We start from the raw sequence: 25,896 nt of genomic DNA, 5'->3' as shown, positions 1-25,896 counted from the left end.
TCAGCAGCAGTCAGTGCCTCAGGGGCTCATTCCTTACCCCTGCCCCAGGCTCCGTTTCCTCTTCTATGATGGGGGCGACGCCCTTGCTTTGCTCAGCTGCTATGGGACGAGGCCCCCACCCTGGCACACAGGGCGAGGCTGGCACGCTAGGGGCCATGCAAAAGGCTCTTCTCATCTCCCTTCCTCCCCACGGTCTTTCCTGAGCCCTGGACGGTTAAAACTGGGGCCACAGCCATGCCTGTCATGGCGGGGTGAGGGGTGTTCAGAAGACAGGAGAGGAGGCGTAGCAAATCAGTCGAAAGTCAGATTGACTAAAATCTGCTGCTCCCGTGAGTCCCGCAGGTGAGAGAGCTGACGGTCTGAGCCCCCTCCGCCCCCACCCGGCCCCAGCTCTCTAGTGGCCCAGGTCCCAGGCTGGTGTCAGTGCTCTAGAGCTGCTGGGTCCGCCGTGTGGAAAAGACTCACAAGTCACTGTCTGCTCTGTTGTTAGTGACCAATTGAGGGGGGTGCTTACGAGTACATGTACCGGGGGCATTCACCACCTGCTGGCTCCCAGCACGTGCAAGGGTTTCTTCTGAGATTAAGGGAAGCGGCCTGGCCCTGAGCAGCAGGCAGACGGAGGAGGGCAGGAGAAGCAGCTGTCTTGGCGGCGCCTTGTGGACACCAGCCGCTGCTGGGCGGGTCCTGGGAGGGGGACTCACACCTGCCCTGGAAGCCCGACTCTTGGCTGCTGCTGTTGGCCTGCTGCTCAGCATGGGACCAGCTCTGAAAGCAGGAGGAACTCTGGGACATTTCTAGAATCCCTGTTAGGACCTGCTTAGGAGAGCAGGGTTGGGGGTGGTGAAGTTGTGCCCTGGACACTGACCCGCGAACAAGACGATTGTGCCAGAGGGTGTCATGGGAATGGGGATGCGCCAGCCCAGGGAACGTCACGGTGGCTGAAGGCAGGCCCAGTCCCACCAGACAGTCCCCAAGTCCCTTGGCTGGTGTGGGGAGACAGAGCGGGGACAGACACACCTTCTCTGATAAGGAGCTCAGAGTCTGGAGGAGACACGTACCCACACAAAGAAACGGAATAAGGCCCTGGCTGGCGTAGCTCAGTGGATTGAGCTTGGGCTGCGAACCAAAGTGTTGTAGGTTCGATTCCCAGTCAGGGTACATGCATGGGTTGCAGGTCATGACCCCCAGCAACCGCACATTGATGCTTCTCTCTCTCTCTTTCTCCCTCCCTTCCCCCTCTAAAAAATAAATAAATAAAATCTTAAAAAAAAAAGAAACGGAATAAGAGACTGCTGCACGATCACCCCAAGCGAGGTGTGAAGTCCTGAGGAAGAATGGTTTTCCTCCTGAGGAGACAGCAGAAGGAATCACCGGTGGCGGGGGATGGTGGTGGGGGGAGGGGCTTCTGAACTGGCCTCAGAGGGGAAGCGAGGTGTGGCACCAGAAGGGATGTCCTGGGCAGAGGACATGGTCACCACGCGGCCTGGACCTGCTCTCTGGCGCGGCCACTGCAGCTGGGCCCCCGGGACATTTCCCGGTTCCTCTGCACCTCAGTCCCCATAGAGGATCACCGGTGCTTGTCTGGTTGTTTGTGCGACCGAGCTCAGATGTTTGAGTCAGGGGCACAGAGCCTGTGTGACCCCCACTGCGGTGGCTCTCACTGTCCCTGTGCAGCTGACATGTGGGGCGTGTGGCGGCGCTTGTGCACCCAGTGTGGTCAGGATGCAAATCTAGGGAAGTGTGCCAGGTCTGACCCTGCTGGCCCGTGGACCCGCGCTCAGAAGTTTGCTCTTAATGAGACATGGTCAGGGCTTTCTGACCCGCAGGCTTGGGTCCAAGGTTCAGGAGGACGGCAGTGGTCTCAGCGAGGGTAGGGGATGGACGGAGGGCCTTCTGAGGGACGAGGACAAAGTAGGGAGATTTTGCTGCCATGGGGCTTGGGCTAGTGCTGCCTCACAGTGCGAAGAACGTGAATTTGGCAGCCACTTGGGGGTAGAATTCGTAGCACCCAATGGGCGATGAAGAATATGGAGGCGTAAAGGCCCGCAGGACAGGGAATGGGTGACTAGAGGAGCCACTCCTGTCTCAGGGGAAGAAGCAGCTCGGGGGGCAGTGAGTTCAGTTGTAAATGTGTTGATGGAGCTGGGCCCCAGACCACTCAGGAGAAGGCGTCCTGGGTGAAGCTGGATCTGTGCATCTGGCGGGAAGAGGGTGTGCAGACCTCATACTTGGTACTCACTACGGCTCAGGCAGAAGTGGCAATTTGACAGTGTGTCCTGGCATTTGGTGTTGACCTGAGAATTCATCTCCAAGTACTGAAAGTTATAGACATTGATGTGACTATCTAAGAGGAACATGGTTACTCCAGGCTTGGGTGTATTGGGAGCAGCTGTCTCAGGTAGACTCCTGGCAAGGTTTGCACAAACTTAGCGCCCTGTCCTGGTAGCAAGAGGTCATCTAACCCAGTCTTGTTCCTTTGGATCAGGACTGGGAATGCAAACGGAGAAGCCAGAAGAGCAGGGGAGGGGCGGTGGAAGATGGGTCTTCTCTCCCTTGTCTGTTTCTTCTAGACATCTGCAGGGAGAGAGAGACTCGGAAACGCTTCAACCCCAGCCTGGCCATTTGTAGCCATTGGCAGCTTGGTGCTGCCACACAGGTGAGGGTTAGCTTGCCAGCGTCCTGGGTGTTCCAGAAACGGCGCTGGGTTTTTGTTTGGGCTTATGCAGGACAGCCTGGTAACTCCTCCTGCGTAACGGGCTGGTTGTGGGGTAGAAGGGCCCCCACCCGAGTCCCTTGCCCAAGCTAGAGCGGCCTGTGTTCTTATGGCCTCGCACGCCTCTCCCCAGGACGTGCCATCCACCAAGGTCGGCCCGAGCAGCGTGGGTCGCTAATGAAGAGCAATGGGGCTGGCCGAGGCAGGGTGACTCCAAAGTCACTGTAAATCCTTTGCCTATTGATTACCAGCCTGTGGCCCAGGCAGTGCCTGCAATGTGCTCATTAGTGACGGAGAGAGGTAATCCTCCATCTATTCAGCCGAGTTCCGGGCGCCAGGAAGACACTGATAAGTGCTGCTGGAAAAACCGGTGCGCCGGCGCCTGAGAAGGAGCCCATCCATCGCTGCTGGCTGCGGTTATCCTGGAGTCTGACCGAGAGGGGGGTGGGGGAGGGTACAGGCAGCCCGCGAAGGCGGGGACCCCAGGAAGGGCCCAAGGCCCACTGCTGGCTGGCCATGTGCCCAGGCTACGCCCCTTTCTTTCTTTGCGTCTCAGGCTCTTTTGTGTGTAGGTGCTCACTGAGCCATTGCTGGGCACTGGGGGTAGGGGGGGCAACATGAGAAAAAGTGGGGCTGAAGATGAGAGAATTGTAGAAGAGAAGGATGTCATCAGCCAGAGAGGTGGCTGCAGGCGTCAGAGGGCGTCAGCTTGGGGACACTGGGATAGGTTGGAGGCAGGGCCAGGGGCCGCTGACCCCGTGGTGTCTAGCGTCTCTTGTCTCTCGTAAGATTACCGTGTGGACACAGTGAGCACCCAGGCCCAGCAGGTTCCAGTCTGGTGCTGCCTCTGCCCTTGCTCCTGGCCCTTCCCTCTCTAAGGCTCGGATTCCGCGTTGGTGAAGGGCAGGGTTTCGAACAGCAGTCAGTCTGCTGGGTCTCTCCCTGGAGCCCTAACGGTCTATGTTCTGATTTATTCAAACTCTTCTTTTGGGTGACCCTAGAGCTGAAAGAACAGAACCGAGGCCCGAGGAAGTAAAAGCAAATCCCCCAGAGACACTGGTCTGCTTGGGGGATGATCCACATCCTAACCATCATTTTTTTTTCCAAGTAATCATTTTAAGGTGGTATCGACCTTGCCAGTTGGAAATTGTTCTAAAACTTCCGTGGGCATAGGAATTACCTGGGGAACCTGCTAAAAGTATACCTTCCTGGGCTCTAGACAGCAGCTGAGCTGGGCCAAGGAGCCGGCACTCGGCAGACGTGCAGCCACAGGGGTTTGGGTCCACCTCTGCGGGGCGCCACTGTCCGCCAATGGGAGGGCTCGGGCGGGGGCGGGTGGCTATTGCTGGTTTTGACTCTTGTCACCGGTGGCCGGGATGCAGCTGCTGCTTCTGTCTTGTGTGCCTTGGTTTTCTTAACTGCACAGTGAAGGTGTTGTATGAGGTCTGTAGTTTTCACACTTACTTTTAGTTTTTATTTTATTTTTTAGTGCATGCAACCCTTTGTCAATGATATCTCACGTGGAACCCCGATGTATAAAGTGGCTGGAGGCAGAGCTGAGGCAGGAGGCAGAGGGACCAGGTCCAGCCCTTTGTCCCTTGGCAGAAGACTCCATTGTCCTTCTGCGAAATGCTCAAGGAGTCAGAGGTCCCCTGCAGCTGGGGTGGCCTCAGGTGACCCGTGAAGGGCAACAGGGCTTTGTCCTGCTGACAGAGCCAGGGCGCACTGCCCGGCTTGAGGCAGGCTGGCCTTGCAGCATGAGGTGCTTTTGTGTCCCTCACTAAGCCTGCAGGGGGCGCCACCATGTAGACCTGCTCTTTACAGGGGCATCCTCCCAGGACTGCTGGAGGCGTTCTCAACCGGAGGTGGATCATGGTGGTGCCTTGGCCTGCATTGTCCGCTCTTGCAGCCCAAATACTATCGACTCAACTGTCTCTGTGAGGGGAGAGGAGCAAGTGTGTGCATAAGCCAAGAAAATGGACATTCCGCAGTAATGAACAATTCTAAGTAACATTATTTTCAACTTTGGAAGGCATTTTGGTTTTCATGCCCACATATGGATGTGTCAGATGTTCTGGGAATTTTTAATGTTTAAAAAAAAGTGTTAACAACGGAGCTGCCTCCTGTGCAGCCAGTGGGGAACGTCAGGTCCGGTACCCGCCCGCTGCTGGGGCAGGGCCACCCCACCCTCCCGGCTGGCTGTCTTACCGCCCCCCGCCCCCCCCCCACACCTTCCCTAGGAGGGGCCGTGGTGCTCGCCGGTTTCTGTCTTTATGGGATTTTCATTCCTTTCATTCCCTTTGGGCCTCATGCAAATAAGAACAAAATAGGAAGCTGTGAAATGTTAAGAGGACTTCATTAAGAAATCTTGGCAATAGCATTTTCCAGAAATGGGGACAATTTGGCAGCAGATAATTGAGAGCTGACTATACATGGATTCTAGCTAAAAAAGTGGTTCTTCTTCTCCCTGCCCTGGGATTCTGGGCTCTGACTTCTGGTGGCTTTCGGACACTGACCGCGCCTCACACAGCAGTTCACCTGTGCTATCATATTTGCTTCGCCCTCACGACACCCAGTGGAGAAGGTTCTATCATCCGCCCTGACGGAGAGACCCAATGCCAAGGCTCAAGGCCGTGACTGTCCCAAGGCCACACTGCACGTGCATGCCTTCCACCCCAGCCCTCTGAGGCATCACTCGGTCTCTCTACTACCACCTGACAGTGGCCCTGGCAAGGGCTCAGATGATTTGTGTCAACTCTGAGAATGCAGCAGCAAAGGAAAAAACAAACAAACAAAAAACTTAACATACAGTTGCTACCCTAGTCTCTGTTTCGATTGTTCGAAGTGGAAATGCTGGTAAAGAAGCGACTTTGCATGGGAGGTGCCCTGAGAGGAAGGAGTGGGAGCTTGCCTGCTGCTGGGGGCACCAGCACGGGATGGGGGCTGTCTCGCTTCCCAGGAGGCTTAGGCTGGGCCGCTGAGCCGGGCGCCACCGAAGATGGGCTGGTGGTGGGACGGACGGAGCCGGTGGGCACAGAGCTCCTTGGAAGCAGGAGTAGCTCCAGCCCCGGGCCGGCTTGTCACATCAACAATCCTGAGGGACTGAGAGAGTCACTCCCATTTCATGGATTAGGCAATGGAAGCTCAGATAGGTCATGAAACCCGTCCAAGCGTCCAAGGTCACAGAGGGTGCTGGAGGCTGGCACCCACAGAGTCTGGCTCCAGGTCTGGGCCTGGCCTTGTTCGACAGCACTGGGTAAGCCCGGTAAGTGTGTGTGAGCCCTGTGGTTCCCTCTTCTGAAAGCAGAGACTGACTGCCATCTCCTCTACCAGCCCTAAGCTGTGCTCCTGTAACAGACACCAAGCCGGTGGGACATCTGCTCTGTGCCGCAGGGCACAGGCCCTGCCCCACCTGCCGGCTGCCATCGTCCAGAGAAATCTCTGGTGGTCCCAGGCCCCCGGGGGGCTGAGATCCGCTCTGGGAACAACAGTTTAGGGCAAAAGTTGTTCAGACCCAGGCAGGAGCATGGCCATTTGGGGCTCCTGCCTGCCTGCACCCCATTCAGAAACCCTTTGCTAAGCTTCCTCAGCTCAGTCGTGGGCTGAGTGAGTGGTTTCCACGGGCCTTCACAACGGTCACTGTGGCGCTGAGCCTCCCACCAGTGGTGAGATGACTTAGGGATGACCTGCTAGGCCCTTCTGAGGGGCACAGGGTTGGGGACGGCAGACGGGTGTGCTCTTGGGAGACGGGGCCCATGGCTGCTGTCCCCAGGACATCTCTATTTTCCAGCATGGGGTGCCCCCGCCTGCGCCCACAGCTCCTCTGATAGCAGAGTTACTCATGGAGGGAGCAGAGCCACTTTCAAGCCCCCTCCCCTAAAGGCAACAATATTTAGTAACACTGGGCGTCTTGGGGAGAGAATTCATGCCTGTAATTAGTTACTGTATATCACCGTTAGTACTCTGCTCAGGATTTACTGGGCAAATACCATTTAACTGCACAATAACTACAGGTCCTTGCTGCTTATTGGGTAATTTACTAAGGCTGGGAGAATGGGGCAGGAGGGACTCAGTAGGAGGTATTGTAACCCCTTGAATCAAACTTTACGAGTTTGGGTTTTGGCAGGGAGGCGGCTGCTGGGAGCCAGCTCTCACAGCTTTGTTTTGCGGAGTTGGCGGGCAGACTGCTTCCTTCCCTCTATTCATTGCAGAGGAGGCCTGAGACTGGGGTCCGGGCTGGCCAGTGGCTGCCTAGGGCTACGGAGGGCCTTTTGGTACAGAGGGTCTCTGGCTGAGCACAAAGAAACCCAGCAGGAAGCCTGCAGCAGGAACCCGGGCTCGGTGTCCTGAGGGCTCCATCCAGCCCTTCCATTTACCCCCTCCAAGGGGCTTCTTTGTATCTGGGCCAGTGGGTGGAGTGCACAGGGAACTGTCCTTGGCTGGCAGCATTGAGATTATCCTAAACCCTCTCTTTCCTCGCCACGGCTGCCATGGTGGTGAAGCCGCCATTCCTGGACACTTGGCCAATGTCCTCAGCCTTCGTCGGCCTGAGCAAAGTCTGTCTTTGTTTGGCCCTGCACTATCTAAACACCTCTAACCTACTTAGACAGGGGAGAGGGGAAGAGGCACAGTAATGAAAAATGCAACGTGCAACATTGCCTCACGCAATCTAATAAATTACTCGGTACCCGGCTGCCAGCTCCGACTAAGCCCAGTATTGCCTGCAGTAATTATTTGGATCAAATGCAGTTTATCTGCTTCATATTTGTGCTTCTGTGCTCAGTGGTAACTTATAAATGTCATTGTGGTGTTTATTTGTTATAATGAAACTTAATGGCATTGGAAGCCAGGAGCAGAGCTGGTGGGGCGGCAGGTTTGAAACAATCTCTTCATCTCTAGAGAAGGAGTGAGCCAAGATAACAGGAAACTGCCCACCGGGAAGAGATTTGCAGAGGTGGCTGTGTCCTCGCTGTGCGGAGTCAGCCAGCAGCCACCTCCAGAGCCATCTATCAGGAGGTGGAAGGCTTGGCTGGGTCTAACTCCAGCACTGCCCCTCTGTCCTTTCTCCGCCTCTGAAGGGCGTTTTAGGGGTGGGAGCTGTTCGGTCTTCACTCTACCTGATAGATGGCCCAGGCAGGAGATACAGTTGCCCAGGGTCTTGGGATGCCAAGGTCCTGGTGTTGGGGACGGACATTAGAACCTACAGTGACCGTGTCACAGAGAATACTCCCCCAGTGAGGGTGGGAGAAGAGAGAGGGGTGGAAGACAAAGGGAGGGTATCTTGGAGGGCCAAAAGAGGGGAGGCTTTCTCCTCTGGGTGAGGAAGGGGTGCTGGCTGGCAGCAGGGAGCACGAGGCGTGAACGCAACAGGGAAGGGCTGGCCGCGGGGGGAGGCAGGGTGCCCCGCTGGCTCTGCAGAAGGACCACGGGCGGGGATGGGCCATTCAGTGTAGGATGAAGGCTCTTGGCTTCATACAGCCCTGGACCCTGCCTTTTCCTAGCTATATGGCTTTGGGCAAGTGGTTTATCTTCCCCAAATTTTATTTCCTTATGTGGAAGGTGGGAGTAACAGTGGACGCTTTCCGGACTGTGGTGACGATTACAGGAGGTGATGGGCACAGAGGGACGAACGTGGCCTCGGACACAGAGCAAACGACAAACAAACGGCTATGGCAGTGATCAGCATGTAGTAGATGTTCAATAAACACCTGCACCGTGGAACCTGAATAACACTTCCCACCAGTGTGCATTACCAAGCCCTCTTCCAAACAACTCACACTGGACTGAGACCTCACAACTGACCTTGTTGTCCCCATTTTCAGTCATCCCAGGCTGGTTACAGGAACTTTCCCAAGGCCACCCAGCTGGTGGGTGCAGCGGGCACTGGCTCTCCTGCCTCTCAGGGCAAGTTTCCCTCCACCGGTCAGGCTGGACAGCTCCCACCTCCACGGGGAGGCCGAGCCCTTCCCTCCTGACCAGCTGCCCTGCTCCCTGGAGCTCAGTCACAGAGCCGGAGCTGACTGTCCCAGATGCACCCGCAGGCAGAAGCGGGGTCTTCCTGTCCACTTCCTCTTAACACCACATTTAGTGTTTACCCCTGAAATATGCATTCTCTCCCCTCAGCGGCAGGCTCATGCCAGGCTCCTAACATCATCCATATGGATGAAAATTAGTCATTGTTATTTCTCCCACTAGCCACTCCCCTCCCTCAACACACCTCCTGTTTTGATCTCAGCAAAATAGGACTGAGTTGAAGGTATGGACCTGGAACACTAATTGAAGTGCCTTATGTTTTATGGTGTTTAATACTTCCTCAAAGCACCTGTACGACCACTGAGCATATTTAATCTTCGCCACATATGCATAAAGGAAAGAGGGCTGGCAGCAGGAGCACCCCCGTTTGCAGCTGAGAAAACAGAGCTTAAGGGAGATCAAGATTAAGGTCACATACTTAGTGAGGCACAGAACTTACTATTTTAAAAAACAGTTATTATTATTTTTTGATTCTTAATGAAATGTTCTCTGAGAAACTGAGGGTATTTTGTTTCATGCAAATAAATAACGGTACCATCTTTTATGTAAATAGATAATAACACCATTTATAGCTTATAGAGTTTTTATCCCTGTCATTTTAACGAGTCTTCCCAAGGCAGGCTTGAATTATTCTGGGCTGACAAAGCTCCCATAACCAGTTAGTGGCGGGTCTGAGCTTTGAACCATTATATCCTAAGGTGGATTCCAAGGAATGCTATTTGCAATACATCCTCTAGGAAAAATGTTTTAAGGTCAAATAAGTTTGGGAAACTCCGTGAACCGTATCCCCCTTTTGGGGGTTCGCCATGCCCTTGAGCATATCAAGTCTGAGAAATTCTGTTTAATCAGGGTTAATGCAGCTTCTCTCCACCTCATCTAACCATGGAGCCTGTATTTCACAGAAAACCGGTTAACGGGCTACAGAAATGCCGCTCCAGGAAAATATGTGCGCGTGACCCCTCCCCTGCCCCTGCCGTATTCTCTGAGGCCGTGGGGTCTGGAGCAGAGTGGGGGGGCAGGGGGGGGTGAGGACAGAGTGGAGAGCAGGCCTGCGGGCCCATCAGAGCGGAAGTGCCCCTCCCCAGGCTGCCTCTTCTCCTTTCTGCAGCCCCGGGGCACCGAATGCCAGATACCTGACTCAGTATTAAGGGCAGTCAGTCCAGCCTCCATCTGGGGTCGGATCAGAGGGGCCACTGACTGGCTGAGTGGGGTCTGTGGGCAGGGCCGTGTGGGGAGATGGAGAGAGAGCTGGCCTTGGATGCTGGGAAGAATCTGCATGGACATGCAGTGGGCACTCGATCACGTCTGATCTTATTGGTGACAGGGCTGGTAGCCCTACCCTCACTCTCCTGAACCCACAAAGCTCCCGGAGGCAGAGCAGATGGGAGAGGACCAGGGCTGGAGTCCGTCCATCGCTGTGTACCTTCCAGTTGATGACTGAATTTTTCAGTCTCAGAATGGTGCTCCCGCCACCCACCTGTGATGAGGTGAGGACTGAGTGTGGGGAGGTGCCTCCCGGCCCCATGCCTTTGCAGGCAGCTCCTGCCATCACGTCTCTGCCTTCTGGAAGTCTCCCGATCCTACTCAGAAGGAATGGCTCCCCAGCTTTACGCCCCATCGGCACGCCACGTGGACAGCTCCCTGGCTCCTCGATCACCCTGCCATCTGTTCTTTTATCACATGCCTGCGTCCCCACTGGACTCAGAATTCCCTCAGGGGTGTGGCCACTCTGCCCATTCCCCACCGGCCTCCCTCAGCTCAGGCCTGACCACGTCAGTGCCCACGGGCCAACTCCCCCCCTTCCCCTGAGGTTTTCTCTTAAGCTGCAAAGGCCACTGTGCCCTCACAAAGTGCAGGCCCGAGTGCCAGGGAACAGACACCTGAGCCCAAGCAGCCCTCAGCCAATCGGTGACAGCAGCTGGTATGAACATAGTCCACTCCTCGGATGGCCTGAGTCCCGCAGCACCTGTCAGTGCCCCCCTGGGGACATGGTTCCAGTCATCCACCCTGGTAGCGGGATGGATGATGCCCCTCCCCGGCCCCCCATTAGATGCTTTCCCTCTTTCCTGTCAATTCCCTGCCCCCACCCAGTGCCTTCTGCCTCACACAGGGGGGCGTTGCCCACCAGACCTTGCTTGGTCTTCTGCTGCAATCTGAGATAAGATAAAGGCGTCGTGTGTGCGGTGTCCTTCTGCCCGTCCCCTGCAGTGTGGGGTGCACACTAGATGTCGATAAATCTCTGAATCAGGCAGAAACGAGGCCCAGGAACAACCACAAGGAGTGATGGTCCTCCAGCAGGCTGACCGAGTGGGTGGGGCCCGAGGAGCCCAGGGCAGAAGGTCAGGCCTTTCTGCCCTGGGCTCCTCCTCTCACCTGGGAGGCCACACCCTCTGCCCCATCTGACCAGCCTTGGTGTCGCAGAGGACTGGGGTCTGGCCAGGGTCCTTCCTCAAGGAGAGGAGACCGTCTCAGCGCAGGGTCTGGAGATCCTTTCATGAACAATGGCTGAGAAGGCTTGCTCTTTAAGATGAAGACGGGTGGTGGTTCCCGGCGCCTGCGCTCCAAGGCGGGAGTTTCCTCGGCTCTGTTCATCCCGCACTCTGCATGCGCTCTCGGAAACTGTCGCCGCGTCCCACATTCCATAGGCTATTATGTGTATTTCAAACCATTATATAAATGCACTTGATTTGGTGCTTCTGAATGTCATTAAACTCCTCCCATACCAGCAACAACACAGTTTCCATGGAAACTAGCAGTCGGAGAAGGGAAGGCCTGGGGAAGGAGTGGTTGGAGCGGGGAGAAACCGTGTCCACTGGGTTACCGTTTCCAGAGCGTGGGGCCCTGGGACGCGACTCGGGTGCTCTGCAGGGACGGGGCCAGCTCCCTCGGGGTGTGAGGGGCTCTCCTTTGATAAAGGCCCTGGATAATTCATCCCAGCCTGCACCGGCTCGTCCCAGCATACAGCTCTACAAATGTTACGGTACTAGAGGACATTAAACAGCCCATTTATGTGGACTCTTCCACCCTGGGTGAGGGGTGGAGGGAGGTCTCCACGTGCAGTGGTGAGGCTTTGAGCATGTGGAGGTGGAGGGGGGGGGAGGCAGAGAGGAGAAAGGAGGCTTCCTCAAGACACAGCTGGCACAGGGCGAGGGCCCAGGATCTTGCCAGTGGCTCCTACCTACGTCACCAGGCCTCACTGTCAGCCATGGAGTTAGAACTAGAAAACTGTAGACTCTTGAAGTTGAAGGGGGTGTTACATCTGAGAGCCCTTAGGAGAGCCTGGCTGAGGAGCTGCCCCTGGTGTTGGTAGGTGGCAAGCTTCCTGTCTGTGGCAGGATTCAAGCATAGGCTGCAATGGCCCCTGATACTAAAATGTGCTCCCAGGACTCAGCTCCAACATCGCCTTGTCCAGGAAGCTGCCTGGCCCTGCTCACTTGGCCTGCAGTTTGACGGGGCTTCCTTCTCTGTTCCTGTAGCTCCCGGACGTCCCTAGCTACAGTGGTGACACTGCGTCAGAATTGCTGGGATGTCCTTGGGGCAGGCTCTGTGTCTCCACACGCCAAGGGCCACCTGGCACAGTGGGGGGCACAGAGCAGGCACTCGGCACACCGTTGGCGAAGTGATGGGCACCCAGCACCACCGCATTCAGTGGGATTTATGCCCAGAGGTGCTTGGCAGGGACATCGAGCCACCAAAAGGAGGTGGGGACTAGGTGGCCTTTGGTCCCTTCTGACCTCAAGAATCTCGTCTGACCTGGTTCTAAACCTGTTCTGACTATGTATGGGATTTCAGTCTAGATTTCTCTGACTCCCAAACCACAGTGCTGAGCTATTAAGCGTATCAATCACAATGTTAAAAAGTAAACCCAAACAAAAACAACTATGAAATCAACTTGGAATAAAGTAAATGTAACTTCCCAGATGCAGGGCAAAGTTTCCGGGGACACAGCTGTGTCCAGCCTCCCGGCAGCTCCCGTGCCTGGCACAGTGCCAGCCCGGTTGGGGGATGGCTTCCCTCTGTGTGCTTCGTGTCTGCATCAAAGAACCAGCTCCCCTTCCTTTCCTCCAGGGGTCTTGCTTCTGGTCTCTTCCAAAACACGGCTCTAAACCCATTTTTAGCAGGGAGACTTCCCTGATTGGTCCCCCCCGTCACTCCCAGACCTCAAAGACTTAGCAGAGTGGAGTGGAATGAGGACTGGGCTTAGGACCAGCAGCCCGGGTTTGAGTCTGGGCTCCATCACTTGCTGGCTGTGTCACTCTAAGTCACACTACTTTCCTGAGTCTCGGTTTCGTCTTCTCCATGTGATGTCCAACATTTCACCCAGGAGTCTATGCTTCTCAGGTCACCCAGTCCCAGAATCGTGGGAGCCACTGACCAGGGGCAGAGAAGGTCATGGTCCTCACTCTTCTTTCAATGTCTATGTTGTGCAAACATGCTAGGCTCCTGGGATATAATGGAGACTGAACGGAGCTTACAAACTCCGTTAGGAGTTTGGGCAGATGGGCTGTACTTAAATAATGGCGATACAAACACATAGGTGCAAGCTGAGCTACAAGTTCTGAAGGGCAGGCACACAGTTCCATGAGAGCATGGACTGCGGTGGGTGGGTGGGGGTTCTAAGCAGGCTGTAAGCAGGCTGCAGTGGGGAAGATACCTCAGCCCAGAGCTGAAGGATGAGCAACCTTTGTATAGGAAGGGTTGGGGATGTGGTGCAGTGGGTGTGGCCAGCATCCAAGAGGAGGGGCCAGGACTGGAAAGCTGCTGTGGCAGATGGAGCGTCCCTGTTTGGAGAGCTGAAAGGCGTCCGATGTCACCAGAGCACAGAGAGTTAAGAGGGACAGACGAGGCCAAAATGTATATAGGAACCAGATCTTGTGGAGCCGTGTGAAACATGCCAAGGATTTTGGCATTTTTCCTAAAAGCAATAGAAAACCGGTGACATATTTTCAAGAGGAACATGACATCTGATTTGCATTTTGAAACACTGCTCTGGCTGAAGTGTGGAAAATGAACTGAGAGGGAAGGGACTAAGCTGATGGGTTGGTGGAGAGCACAGCTGTTGTCCACCCAGATGCGGGAAGGAGGTGACGGGCACCTGAGTGGTGGTCCTGAGATGGACCCAGGTGGGCGGAGTCAGGAGATATTTGGGAGGTAACATCTCTAGGTCTTGGTGAGGGTTGAATACAGGTGTGAGAGAAACGGATGTTTGAAAAGGAGCTTGGCAGGGCCTGTGTGGACTAGCGGGGCCCTAGGCCTCCTTAGCTAACCCAGCAGGTGGGGCAGGAATGGTGGCCAGAGGCATGGGGCTGGTCAGGAGCTCCAGAACCCCCCATCAGACTGCAGCAGCAGAGTGAAATGGCGGGCCCCTTGTTCCAAGATGCTGAGTGAATTAAACAACAATCATAAAGTACACAGAAGTCTGAGGCTTGCCATAAATAATAAACAGGGATGTTATACAAATAACCAGCTTTGTAGCCCCAGCGGGAGAAAACACATCAGTAAGAAAAATGAAATAAGAAAAAATGCACCCCAAAGCCCCAGCTAACAAAGTGACAATGTTAGCCAACATCCTGGGGGCTCTGGCAGGCAGCGGGGAGGAGTGGTCTCGGGGACGTGATGGACCCTAGCCTGCGTCAGACGTTGGTGGCCCCACTATCAGAGGGAGGAGGTCCCGAGCCTGAGGACCTGTTCTCCCCTGGGCCAGGCCCCTGGGCCAAGGCCCAGGCCACCCCGCGGCCGCCTCCCCTCTGCTCTGACAAAAGTGCAGCCTGTCTCTCGGCCTGTGTTCCCACCTCACTGCCACCCTAGGTGCATGCGGCTCAGACGGGCCTGAATTTGCTCTCAGGGGACAGACAGGGGAGCTCAACAAGCTCTGCTTCCTGAGGCTGCCGAGCAGAGCCAGCCAGCCGGTTTCCTAGTACTTGCTCCTTTGGTGACCAAGGCGTTTGAATTTATGGATTGGTGGTGAGAAGGAGGTGTGAGGAAGGTGCTGAGAGACAGGATAGACTTTGAATCATCACGTTTTAAAGGCTTACAGGTGATTGTAGCCAACATTGTTCAAATTTGTGCCCAAGATGTTGAATAATCTGAGCACCCAGGGACTTGCCCAAGGCCACACAGCTGGCTCCTTACTCTGAGGTGCTCCTTCCTCTACAAGAGCCAATGGGGCATCCGTCATCTCTGTCACGGGATAGGGAAGAAACAGGGGGTGTTTTAGACTCAATTCTTCAGGTTAGGGAACTGGGGCATGGAAAGCTAGGTCAGATTCCTCGCTGTCCCAAAGGACAGCTGCTCGGATGCCCAGATCCCCAGCCTCCCAGGGGTCCATCTGCCCCGCCTGGCAGAGGGTGAGGGCCAACACCCAGGTGGAGGTGCGCTGCCCTAGCCTGGACCAGGGGGTGGGACCACCCGGAGCTGCGGGGCAGGCAAGAGCCTGTGTGGGGTCTGCCACCTGCAGAGCGGGCCTCCTCCCAGAGGGGCGGGGCCGCTGAACAGAAGCTGCCTTGGCTAATCACTGCGTTTGGTTCTTCCTGGGAAGATGAAAGTGACAGCGCTGGGAGGCATTTCTGCTCTCCCTTCACTGAGCTGGGAGAAGCGCCAGTGGCTGTGATTCTGAAGGTCCAAAACCTGGGATCCCGCCGCCCCTCCAGATGTGCACCTGAGTGCAAGTGAGGGCAGTGCGCAGGCGCCTCTCACGGGGCTGGCGGGCAGGACCAGAGCCGCCAGCCCCCTCTCTGCTCCTTGACAGGTCCTCGTCCTCATTTCCCTTTTCTGGAGTCCTAGGGCCCGACAGAATTTTCTGGTTCCTTAGAAATGGTCTTCCCGGGCCTTTGCCCCGCCCTCCAGGTCTTTCCTGATTTTCTCCCACATCAACTGGCGACTCTCCTGCGTTCCGCCTCCTCTTCCTCCAACCACTCCCACTTTCTCTGTATTTTTAGTGCCCCGAAAAACCAAGCCATCTAAAGAGTGGGGGGGCTTGCCCTGTGTTCACGGGTCAGCCTCCTCTTTCTGAATCTCAGGAGCACTGGACTGGATGTCAGGAGACCTGGGTTGTGGTCCTGGCTCTTCCAGCAGCTTCCTTCTGGCCCCAGGTGAGCCACTCACGTCCCTGGCCTCCCTGAGTTGCTGGGTTGCACTGTAATTGCTGGGGTTGCTCATGGTTCTAACACAGAGGAATGCTGAGGTATTTGAGGGGCAGGCAGCGTCCTGCATCAGATACAATGTGAGAGCTGCTGTGTCTGTCTGTGAATAAGAGCAGCCCTGGGTGAGCATTGTGCATTGAGAAGGTGAGTGGTTCTGGGATCTCCCGGACGAAGGGATTATCGGAATAGCTAGGAAGAGGGTAGTGGTGGTGGTGGTGAGTGTGTGAATGGGTGTGGGATGAAGGGACAGTGGGAACAGTCCCTCTTGCAGAGCTGGAGGGACATACCAATTAGAGAAGCCCTGAGAAGGCAGTCTGGCAGTACTGGGGTGAGGAAGGAGAGCCCCCTTTCCCAGCTCTCCAGCTCTGCTGACCTGCCTGGGCCCTGGCCTCCCAGGAGGTGCCATAGTCTGGGGAGAGGCTGATAGGCAAGACTTACGGAATTACCGGAGATGCGGAGACTCATTTGCTGGAACGCTCTACCTCAGTCTGCTCTGCCTGGGGACCTCCTTCGCAAGACCCCCTTTACACCTCTGGGTGACTTAGCCCATCATGGCACTAGCTGCTTAAATTGAACCTGACCAACTTCTTCCTAGTGGGACCCACTGCACCAGGGGAAGCAAGGAAGGAGTGGGATCCTTCTTTACCTGAGGCTAACTCTTTAGGTGGGGCAGAGAGTGTAATGAGTAATCACCAATTAGGTAAATGCCACAACATTAATAGGCTGGTTGCCTTCATGGAGCTCAATGGTGGGGCATCCAGGTTAGGGCCTCTTTGCAGAAGGGACAGTCACACTGAGGTGTGTGTTTCTGCCCTGAGCTTATGGAGGGCAGGAGCCATGCCCTACTTTACCTCCAGAAGCTCCAGTGCTTAGAACAATGGCTGGAACTTGTTATGGACTTTGGTACAATTTTTCTGGCAGGTATTCAATGACCGTTTGATGAATAAATAAATGATCTCCTTCCAGTAGTGCCCATTTAAAGCACCATGTACTTATTCACAGGAACACTTATGTCAAACAAATTTGATATTCTTAGGCCTAGTCTGTCTTTATCTCCTCCTTTCTTGTCTGCCCTTCCTTCATTTTTGTTCATATGTCCATTCAATGCCACAGACATGTTGAGTCCTGACAGGAAAGAACGCACACACACTCACACCACAGATTACTCACTACCTCCGTTCCTGCAGATGTTGCAGATTCTACCCGAGAAGCTACTGCGCACTCCCAAAGAGAGCAGCTCTCATGCACTGTCACTTGCTTCCTTAAATGATCTTTGAACAGTGTTTTCTCTTTATTGCTTTGTGTAGTTTAATCGTACCAATTGCGATCACTCTAGCTTGTGATAAATCCCAAACCTATAAAGCTCCTGTTCATTCACTATTTTCCACTTGCTCTTTCTCAGTCAATTATTGTTGGGGAATGTAGTGAGGAGGGGCGAGTGGAAGGAGAAGAAAACACAAAGATGCCAGATTAACAAGGAGACATGAAATAGGGGACCACTTCTCCCAGGTGATGGACACCCTACTAAATATTGTTAAACACAACAAATGAACTTTTAATATAGTACATGTCTTTTATATTTATTCTAACTTAGAAATATAATGATAACTACCTTATCTTTAATAGAAAAAGCAGCTAATTGTTCTAATATCTCACTAATTTTAGCATCTGGGAGAATAATTATTTTTTACGATGTTATCAATTGTTCCATTTGTACCAAAGTGTATGGTGCAGCTTAGACAGAGATTTCTCTTTCTTGAGCTATGTCATGGCCACTATTCCAGTTCCATCACTCACGTGTGGAAGTTATAATTATTTTGAATGTTGGTACAAGATAATTATACACCATAAAACAGCTCCCCATGCTTGCTGATGCCTTATCTGAGACATTTTGGAGTTTGGGCATGCGAGTTTTAGAAAGAGAAAAAAAAAGTGCATAATGTGGCAGTTGGGGTGGCAAGACCGTCCAGGGTGGGGGCAGGGAGACTTGCCCACCCCTCCAGGTCCTTTCCTCTTCTCCGTCCATCCAGAGCCCAAGGCAGCCCACCTCATGCATCTCTTCATCTGCCCCACTGCCTCACTCCCTCCTATTCTGTCTCCTCATTAGTTGAGTTTGTAGCCACTCACAAAACACCCCCATGTCTTCTTCACCCCGAGACAGCATCAGCTACTGTGTGTGTGGTTGTGAATGAGTGTGTGCATGAATGTGTGTGCTGGGACATTTGGGAGGGGTGAGAACCACATCCAGAGAGGGAGGCAGGGGTGAGGAGTTAGGGGCCCTGGGCTATTGGTGATGCCTCCGCTGCCCCCTCTGTCTGAATACCTAGCTTGATTCTCAATTAGTCTTCACCAGGGGGAGGGCACAGGTTGGGGTAAGGCATTTGGGATCTACCATTCTTAACCAACTCAGCCATACAGCTGAAAGTAATAACACATTTGTGTGGACTGTATGTGTTTTGAGAGGGGGCTTAGAGAGAACAGATGCTGTTTTGGCATCTTTCTATTTTAAAGAGAAAAAAACTTTTAAAATGCTGTTTTAGCTTAGCTGTTGTACAAGGTAAGACTTACTTTCCTCAGAGGTAATCATGTCTTGGTCTTATTCTGCAGTCCTGGTCTGGTCCTCCCTGCCTCCCTTCCTTCTTTACTTAAGCAATATCTAAGAAGTGCGTCTTTACCTAATGCTGAATTTCTTTTTCTTACCATTTTCCAAACTCCTGGTTCAGAGCATTACCACTGTACCTTCTGCTGTGGCAAATGCATTCAGACCCCTTTCCATGGATTGCATTGTTGCCTCCTTTCTCTCAATTTATGTGTTGAAGTCCCAACCCCCAATGTGACTGCATTTGGAGACGGGCCTTTGCAGAAGTACTCAAGGTTAAATGAGGTCATGTGGGTGGGGCCTTGATCCAAATGGAATATTATCTCCATAGAAGAGCCATCAGAAGGCTTGCAAGATCTCTCTCTGCCATGGGAACACAGTAAAAAGGGGGCCACCTGCAGACCAGGAAAAGAGGTCTCACAAGTATCTGACCATGCTGGTACCTTGATCCTGGACTTTCTTTCTCCACAATTATGAGAAAATAATTTTCTGCTGCTTAAACTACCCAGTCTATGGTGTTTTGTTATTGCAGCCCAAGCTGACTGATAGGACTCCCTGGCCATTAGCCACTTGTGAAAGGTGGGGGAAGTGAACTCGTGTTCATGAGTCTCATGATGTGGTTCTTTGTAGGCCCCAGGACCTAGAGTCAGTTGCTCTCTCCACATCAGACACTCAAATCCAGCCTAGCTCCCGACTTTTTGGCTTCCCCAAACTCTGTGAACCTCGCCTCAGCTACTCTAATGTGCATGGACAGCAAGAGAACGTCTGTTCAGCACCATGGACAGAGGCACCACGTTCGTTCCCACAAATTCCAAGTTCCTGCCTAGGCCCTTGTGAAGGCTGCGGTGGGAGTGGAGAGGGTGGGCTGGGAAAGAGAACAGTCAGGAAGGGAGACTGCCTGGCAGGAAATGCAGCCTCCAGCCCTGGCTGTGCTCAGCCCTGGGGCTCCCACAGGTGGGAAGTGGCTTCTGGGTGCCGCTGCCTTCTTACACAGACAGGCCTCAACACGGGGGAGGTGATACTCCTTGTGCTTCATTGTACTGGCCTGCCCCTTGTCAGCCTGTCACCATGATGGGTGCTGGTGGCAGACCTATAGCTGGCAAGACATGAGGTTTGGGGAGCCTCAGGGGGTGTAGGTGTCATGGACTGTGGGTTGGAGAGCCAGCTGAGGAGCATGGAAGAGTGCACTTGAACTGCACTGAGTCTTACTCTGGGAATAGAGATAATATAGGTGAGTTGCCTTCCCCCTGCCTGGAATGGAGCCCAGGACCTTGGGAGGTGAGGGGTCCAGCTCATAGCAAGCTGAGCTGGTGGCAAGCCAGGGCTTCATTTGTGTGACTTTAATGAATAAATGGAAGCCCCAGCCATTGTTTATCTACTTTTGAATCCTGACAAACCGTCTGTGGCATCTGATGGAGAGGGTTATTAGCTACACGGAGACAGATGGCTGGGGATGAGGGGATTGGCTCTTCATTACAGCAGGCCCATAAGCGACAGCACTCGCTCTACATCCTGGCCTCCACATCAATGTCAATGCCTTTCCCAAGCTTCTGTGCCCCAGCTGGGCCTCAGAGGAAAGACTTAGTGCAAGAGAAAAGCAGAGTGGCCCAAGAGTAAGTGGGAGTCGTAGGAAGAATGGAGCTGGAAGAGAGGGCAGGTTTCCAAGGGCAAGTTCTCTGAGAATAAAAAGTCTACCTTCTTCTTTTTTATTATTATTTCAAGTGCCCTGCAAGGTGCTGTTTATTCAATGGGCATTTAGGCAGTGTGAGTGATTGGGAGAACCGTAAAGCGGTCAGGATTAGAAAAGATAATAGAAGATTTAATTGTGCTGGGTGGTGGGAAACAAAAGGTAGGGATGCAATGGGAAGAGAAAGAGGGCACACAGAGGGAGGAGGAAAGATAGGTTAAGGAAAAAAGCTCCTGAATCAGCATATTACACTTCAGATATTAGCTACTCCTCTCCATGTTACTATGTGAATATCTTCATGGGAATTACTCCTGGTCTGCCCACTGTCCTTTCTAGGTGTCCCAGGTTCTTCCTCTTGGTGCTATAGTTGTAGGGCATAGCTTCCTCCCTCCACATTACCCCTGAGAGGGTAGGTGGGTTCCCACTGACCTTCATTCATTCTCCGAAACTTGTCCTTGGCCATGTAGCCCAGCACCAGACAGCATCCTCTCTTCTGGAGGCCCAGCTCTGGAAGGAAAACACAGGAGCGTGAGCCTGGAGTGGGTCAGGTGTCAATGAACCCCCTTTGCAGAGGATGTGGTGCTTGTTTCTCTTATAAAGAGGACTACTTATTTATTTTAAAAACATTTGCATGGCACTCACTATGGTTCAGGCATGACTTTAAGCCACCCATTCCTTATCTGATTTTCACCAAATCAAATAAGGCACCTACTATTATCCATTTTACACCATCCTCATTTACATATGTGTTTCGTAAGCAGTCTTTGGTCAGAGGGCTATAGGTGGCAGAATCAGGAGTTTGAAACCAGGAGGTCTGGATCCAGAAACCACACTTTAACAACTACTCATAGGCCCAGTGTGTCTCAGGCTTGGTGACTGCACCGGGATGACAGTGGGGCTGTGGTTAGGCCTTCCAGCGGGGGACAGAGTCCAGCCAGTGGCATCCAGCACAGAGCAGGGCAACCAGACACAGAGCGTCTGGGATGAAGAAACGATGGACTTGGAGGAAGATGTAGGGGTCGAGGCAGAGACAGGAAGAGTCTGCCTTTTGGGAGATCATGGGCTTCTGGGGTGGAGATCCTGTGCGTCTTTTTAAAAAAATCCTCACCCAAGGTTATGTTTATCTATGTTAGAGTGAGAATGAGACGGGGGTGGAGAGAGACAGAGGGAGAGACATCGGTGTGAGAAAGAGACACTGATCAGTTGGCTCTTATATGCGCCTCGACTGGGGAACCTATGTATGTGCCCTGACCAGGAATTGAACCCACAACTGGTTTGGTAAAGAAGACGATGCTCCAACCAACTGAGCCACCCGGCCCGGGCCTGTGCACTTCTATATTAAGGTACCAATCAGCACCATCATCAAGCACTTTTGCAATGTAGACCCAGGGAGGAGCCTTGGGGCTGGGATGGCTAAGAGACACAAGACAGACTCTGGTCCCAAAGACTTTGACCTGATTGGAAAACAACTTAGAACAACTATGCTGGGCAGCAAAGACAAGGGACAGGTTTTTTTTGCAGTATTTTGTAAATTAGTGCCCACTGTGTGTGAGCATTGGACGGGGTACTTGTGCCTCACAAGAAGTCAAGCTTTCTTCTCCAGTGTTTGTCCTCTAATCCTGATGTGTCTTAAGCACTTCTGGGTTCTCAAGCAGGCCCGCCCCGTATTTCTCTTCGACCCCCACACCAGCCCTGTGAGGCAGGCAGATGGGTCCCTGCCCTTTGCAGGATACAGATGAGGAAATTGAGATTCAAAGATGCTGAACAGCTTCCCATGCCTCCTTTAGACGCTCCCCCACCCCTTCTCTTGGAAGTCCTGCGACTGTGATGCCTGCCGTAAACTGGGTGAATGAATAAGGGGTATGATTTCTGGAAGACGGAATGCAGCTGTGCCTTCTCCCAGGCCTTGCCAGGCTTTTGGGCACTCAGGTGCTCCCCCCATCAGTTTCTCAGAGAAGGAGGGTCCAACTGAGTGCTGTGTCGCAGCAACTTCTCCAAAACCCCGGGTGTTTCCAGGCTGTTAGAGCATAGACAGGCTGGGCTCATCCCTCCCTCTCCGTCTCCGTCCACTTCTTGGTGCCCAGTGCGCCCTCCACGAGTAGCAAGATGAAAGGGAGCTCAGGGCCCACGGGAGACAGATAAGTCAAGCATGGGGGCTCCTGCCCTAGAGAAAAACAAAGTGTGGCGGGTGGTGGCAGGGTGCCATGGCCCAGGGAGGTCGCCAGCTTTGATCTCTTGATTCTTTAAAGGGGGTTATTGACTATCAGGAAAGAGCAGAGAAGCAGACCCGAGCACGCCTGATCCAAAGGCACCCACTTCTTTTCCTTTCCTTCCACGCTCACGCGTCTGAAGGCACGGCCAGCCCGCCCTCACTTCAAACAGCCTTACATCTCAGGCGCCCAAATTGACGATGTTAAGTTCCCTCATCCAAGGCCTTGGCTCTTTCTGCAGGGGCTCCTGCTCTGGAAGGCCACGTGGATCAAAGCCCCTTTGATGTTTACTTACTATATTTGTGGATTCTTTCTAACAACCACCTTCAAGAGGCAGGCATGCGGCCTGTCAGGAGGGGGCCAGCGGAAGTACAAGCTGTGAGGAGGCGCTGAGCATCCCTGAGTGATAGCTTCTTGCCTGAGACTGCATTGAAAACTCACTGTGCTAAAAACAGGCAGAGCGAGCTGGTCCATTGGAAGCGCACGCGATTGTTCGCCATCAGAATGATACAGTTGCTGATGATTCTCAATGTATTTTCCAGCGGCTTCTTGTGTGCATCTGAAGCCGTGGCTGCTAATGAGACAGGAGGCCTGGGCTCCTGGACTGGGCCCGGGAGGAGACCAGGTGTGGGGGCAGAAGGTGTGGGATGTATTTAGGCCAATCTCCTGTTGGTGTTCCTGGAAAGTCCCCTCAATTCCCAGGGAAATGGAAGGGGCAGGGCATGGTTTTCCTAAAGATTTGGCTAATGTGGACAACCCGCTGAATGCAGATCACCTACGGCGGCTGTCTCTGCCACCCTCACTCAACCCTTCTGATGCCAGCATAGCCCCAGAGCGGTTGCCAGAGGGGAGAGGCCGCTCATACAGTACTATAAGTAATAGCTTCACTGACCATGTTTGATTTTTGCAGATGACCAGGAAAAGAAGTTTTAAAAACACTTGATTGATGAAAGAAATGGAGGACCAGGAAATTTCTCAATGTATTTGGCTCATTTAATTCGACATGTGTGGGTTCATCTTAATTATTTCGGCAGCAACATTACAAGGTGCTAATGAGCACACTGCAGAAACCCGTCAGTAAGAAGGCTCTCTGACAGGGTCTGGGCTGAGAGGTCGGCGGAGCCGGCGAGGTCCGTGCACAAACAGGCAGGTTGGAGGACCAGCGTCGGGAGTGTTAGCTAGCTGGCCGCACACGAAGATGTGGGATTTCTTTAGAGCTAAGTTAGAGGTCACTGGGTCTGAGTGAGGAAGCATGCCAGCAGGGCTGAAGGGGGTGTGGGGGCGTTGCACCTGGAACCCAGGCAAGCAGGACCCAACTGCTCTGGCTTCGGGAAGCCCTACCGAGCCACACTAACCAGGCTGTTACGGGAGAGATGATCCAATGTGACAGGAAGAACTGTGTCCTTCACTATGTGACCTGGACCAGCCTCCGGGCTGCCACCTCCCTTGCCACATTCACTGGGACGGAGGGTGGAGCCAGACCCCAGATGCCCACTTTAGAACTAACAGTGCGACGGCGGAGGTGTCTCCATGGAGACCTGGGGGCTGCAGACTGAGGCCGGGCACTTCCCAGTCGCTGAACCACCAGGTGCACCAGAGGCGTCCTTGGGAAGTAGTTCACATGAAACAAGGGGTCCTGGCTTTAAATGAAAGTCCACTGCAAAGAAGTCCCGGTCACCTGCAGGTGGGGGTGTGTGTGTGGTGGGCACTGTCTGAGGAGACAAAGGGTGAGGAAATCCTGCTGAGCAAGGACGCAGTTACAGGAAGAGCATGTTTCTCGGGTGGAAGGGAAGAATTCGTCCCAGGGACTCCCGGCCCCTAGACTGTGAACGCTTGGATTGTGCCTTTTTCTGGAAACTTTGAGCCCCTTGTTCCCAAGCACAGTGCCTGCTACTTTAAGGAAAGGGCCAACCAAAGAAATACTGGGCAGTGATGAGTTTCTCTCTACCCAGGTCAGGATGAAGTCGAGTGGGCTTATAAGTGGCGCAGTGGACTGGGCAGGTAAGGGGATGGTGCGGCCAATGAAAGCTGTATTCATGGGAACAGGCATCTGGGAAATGAGAGATTCTCCTCTCCAGAGGAATAAGAAGCTTTATACATGGAAAGGTTTCCCTTCAGTTTCAGAGGGTGAAGGTGGGACTTTTTTCTAGCCCCAGGGTTTTGAAATTCTTATTAGTAATAACAAGGATACAGTGATATTACTCACATTTGTGAAATACGCATTTTTTCATGATGCTGTCATATTCTCTATCTAATTAGGTACTGGCAGTGGCTCTGTGAAGTAGGCAAGGCAGGAACTACTTCCCTCATTTCTGTTTCAGAATCTGAGGCTCAGAGAAGCAAAATGACAATTCAAGGCCAAGGTCGGTAGCAGTGCTCAGGCTAGAACCCGTGTCTGGTGTCCGGCTTAGTTCTGCGGGGAGGGCCGGAGTCCCTGGGGGGGCGACGGCTGTGGGGGCCCAGAGGAGGAAGGAGGAGCAGCAGGTCTCGTGGGGGGGGCCCTGGCTGATGGCCGAGAGGCTGGAGATTGGCCCAGGGTCCTGCCTCGCTCGGCTGGCGGCCCTGCCCAATGGCCTCTGCCACCAGCGGCTGCCCAGCACTGCCGTGCCGACAGCAGAAAGCAGTGTCTCATGTTTGGAAAGTTCTCGCCTCAATTCTGCTGACCTTTTTGCTTCGTTAGCTCTGTCCAGCCCTGTTTTCAGCACGATCGCTAACCCTAACCCTAACCCATAAATCACACAGAGCTCAGTTTTCTGACCCACCTCCCCAGGACAGAGGCCCGAGGATGGGAGAGGGAAGGCTGGTTCACCCAACCAGTCCTCGAGCGTAACCCGGAACCACTAGGGCAAGCAACCAATGTGTGATAGCCCAATAATACCTGCTCCATGATTTTTGAGTCTCCTTGCTTGCTAGTTGTAAGTTTATTAAAGGAACTATAAACTTTACATTGTTATAAGGACATAATTGCTATTTCATTGCTTACTTAATATGAGTTAATGATATTAGAACTAAGTTTTCCCCTGTTCATATTAAGTATCAATTAGTTGTTTTAAGCTATTGATTTGTATTTAATTAACTATGCTATTACATACCAATTAAATTTTTCTAAGAGAAACCCGGAACAGCTGTGATCTTAAATCATGTTTTTAAATTAACAAATTACATAAAAAGCTGATATCGAGTTGCCCTGTTTTAGGAGCAGTCGACAATCATGACAGTTTCCCCCAGTTTCCGGGGCCACCAGCCCGGGCTCACTAGCTCCCGCAGGCGGCAAAGCTGCTCCCGACCCCAGGTGACGAGCACCCAGCAGTTTCCCGTATCAGCAGCAGCAGCCGCAGGGGCTGGCGTCCGGCAGCCCTCTGCCAGCCCTGCTGTTCTCAGGCGCCTCAGCCGGCCGTTTCCTGGCTGGCGCAGCCCTTTCCGCAGCGTGGCCAAGGCAGGCAGCGCATTAGTGGGCCTCCCCACCACCCGTGGGTCCCCGATTGCCTGTGTGGCTACTGGCCCCAGATGCC

General features: G+C 53.5%; 1 protein-coding gene across 2 annotated transcripts in view; it reads right to left on the bottom strand.

Moving 5' to 3' along the window:
• The window catches only part of KIRREL3 (kirre like nephrin family adhesion molecule 3), a 502,887-nt gene that overhangs the window by 92,570 nt on the left and 384,421 nt on the right, over positions 1-25,896 (bottom strand). For both annotated transcript variants that reach the window (XM_045860273.1, XM_045860274.1), the window contains exon 3: positions 20,604-20,681. In XM_045860273.1, coding sequence (XP_045716229.1) covers positions 20,604-20,681 — 78 coding nt within the window. The remainder of the gene's footprint in view (positions 1-20,603; positions 20,682-25,896) is intronic.

The sequence above is a fragment of the Phyllostomus hastatus genome, unplaced genomic scaffold, assembly GCF_019186645.2.
Source record: "Phyllostomus hastatus isolate PE091 unplaced genomic scaffold, TTU_PhHast_1.1 phas_scaffold_193, whole genome shotgun sequence".
Taxonomy (NCBI): domain Eukaryota; kingdom Metazoa; phylum Chordata; class Mammalia; order Chiroptera; family Phyllostomidae; genus Phyllostomus; species Phyllostomus hastatus.
The sequence above is the reverse complement of the archived record's forward strand: the minus strand, read 5'-3'. Positions and strand labels throughout refer to the sequence as shown.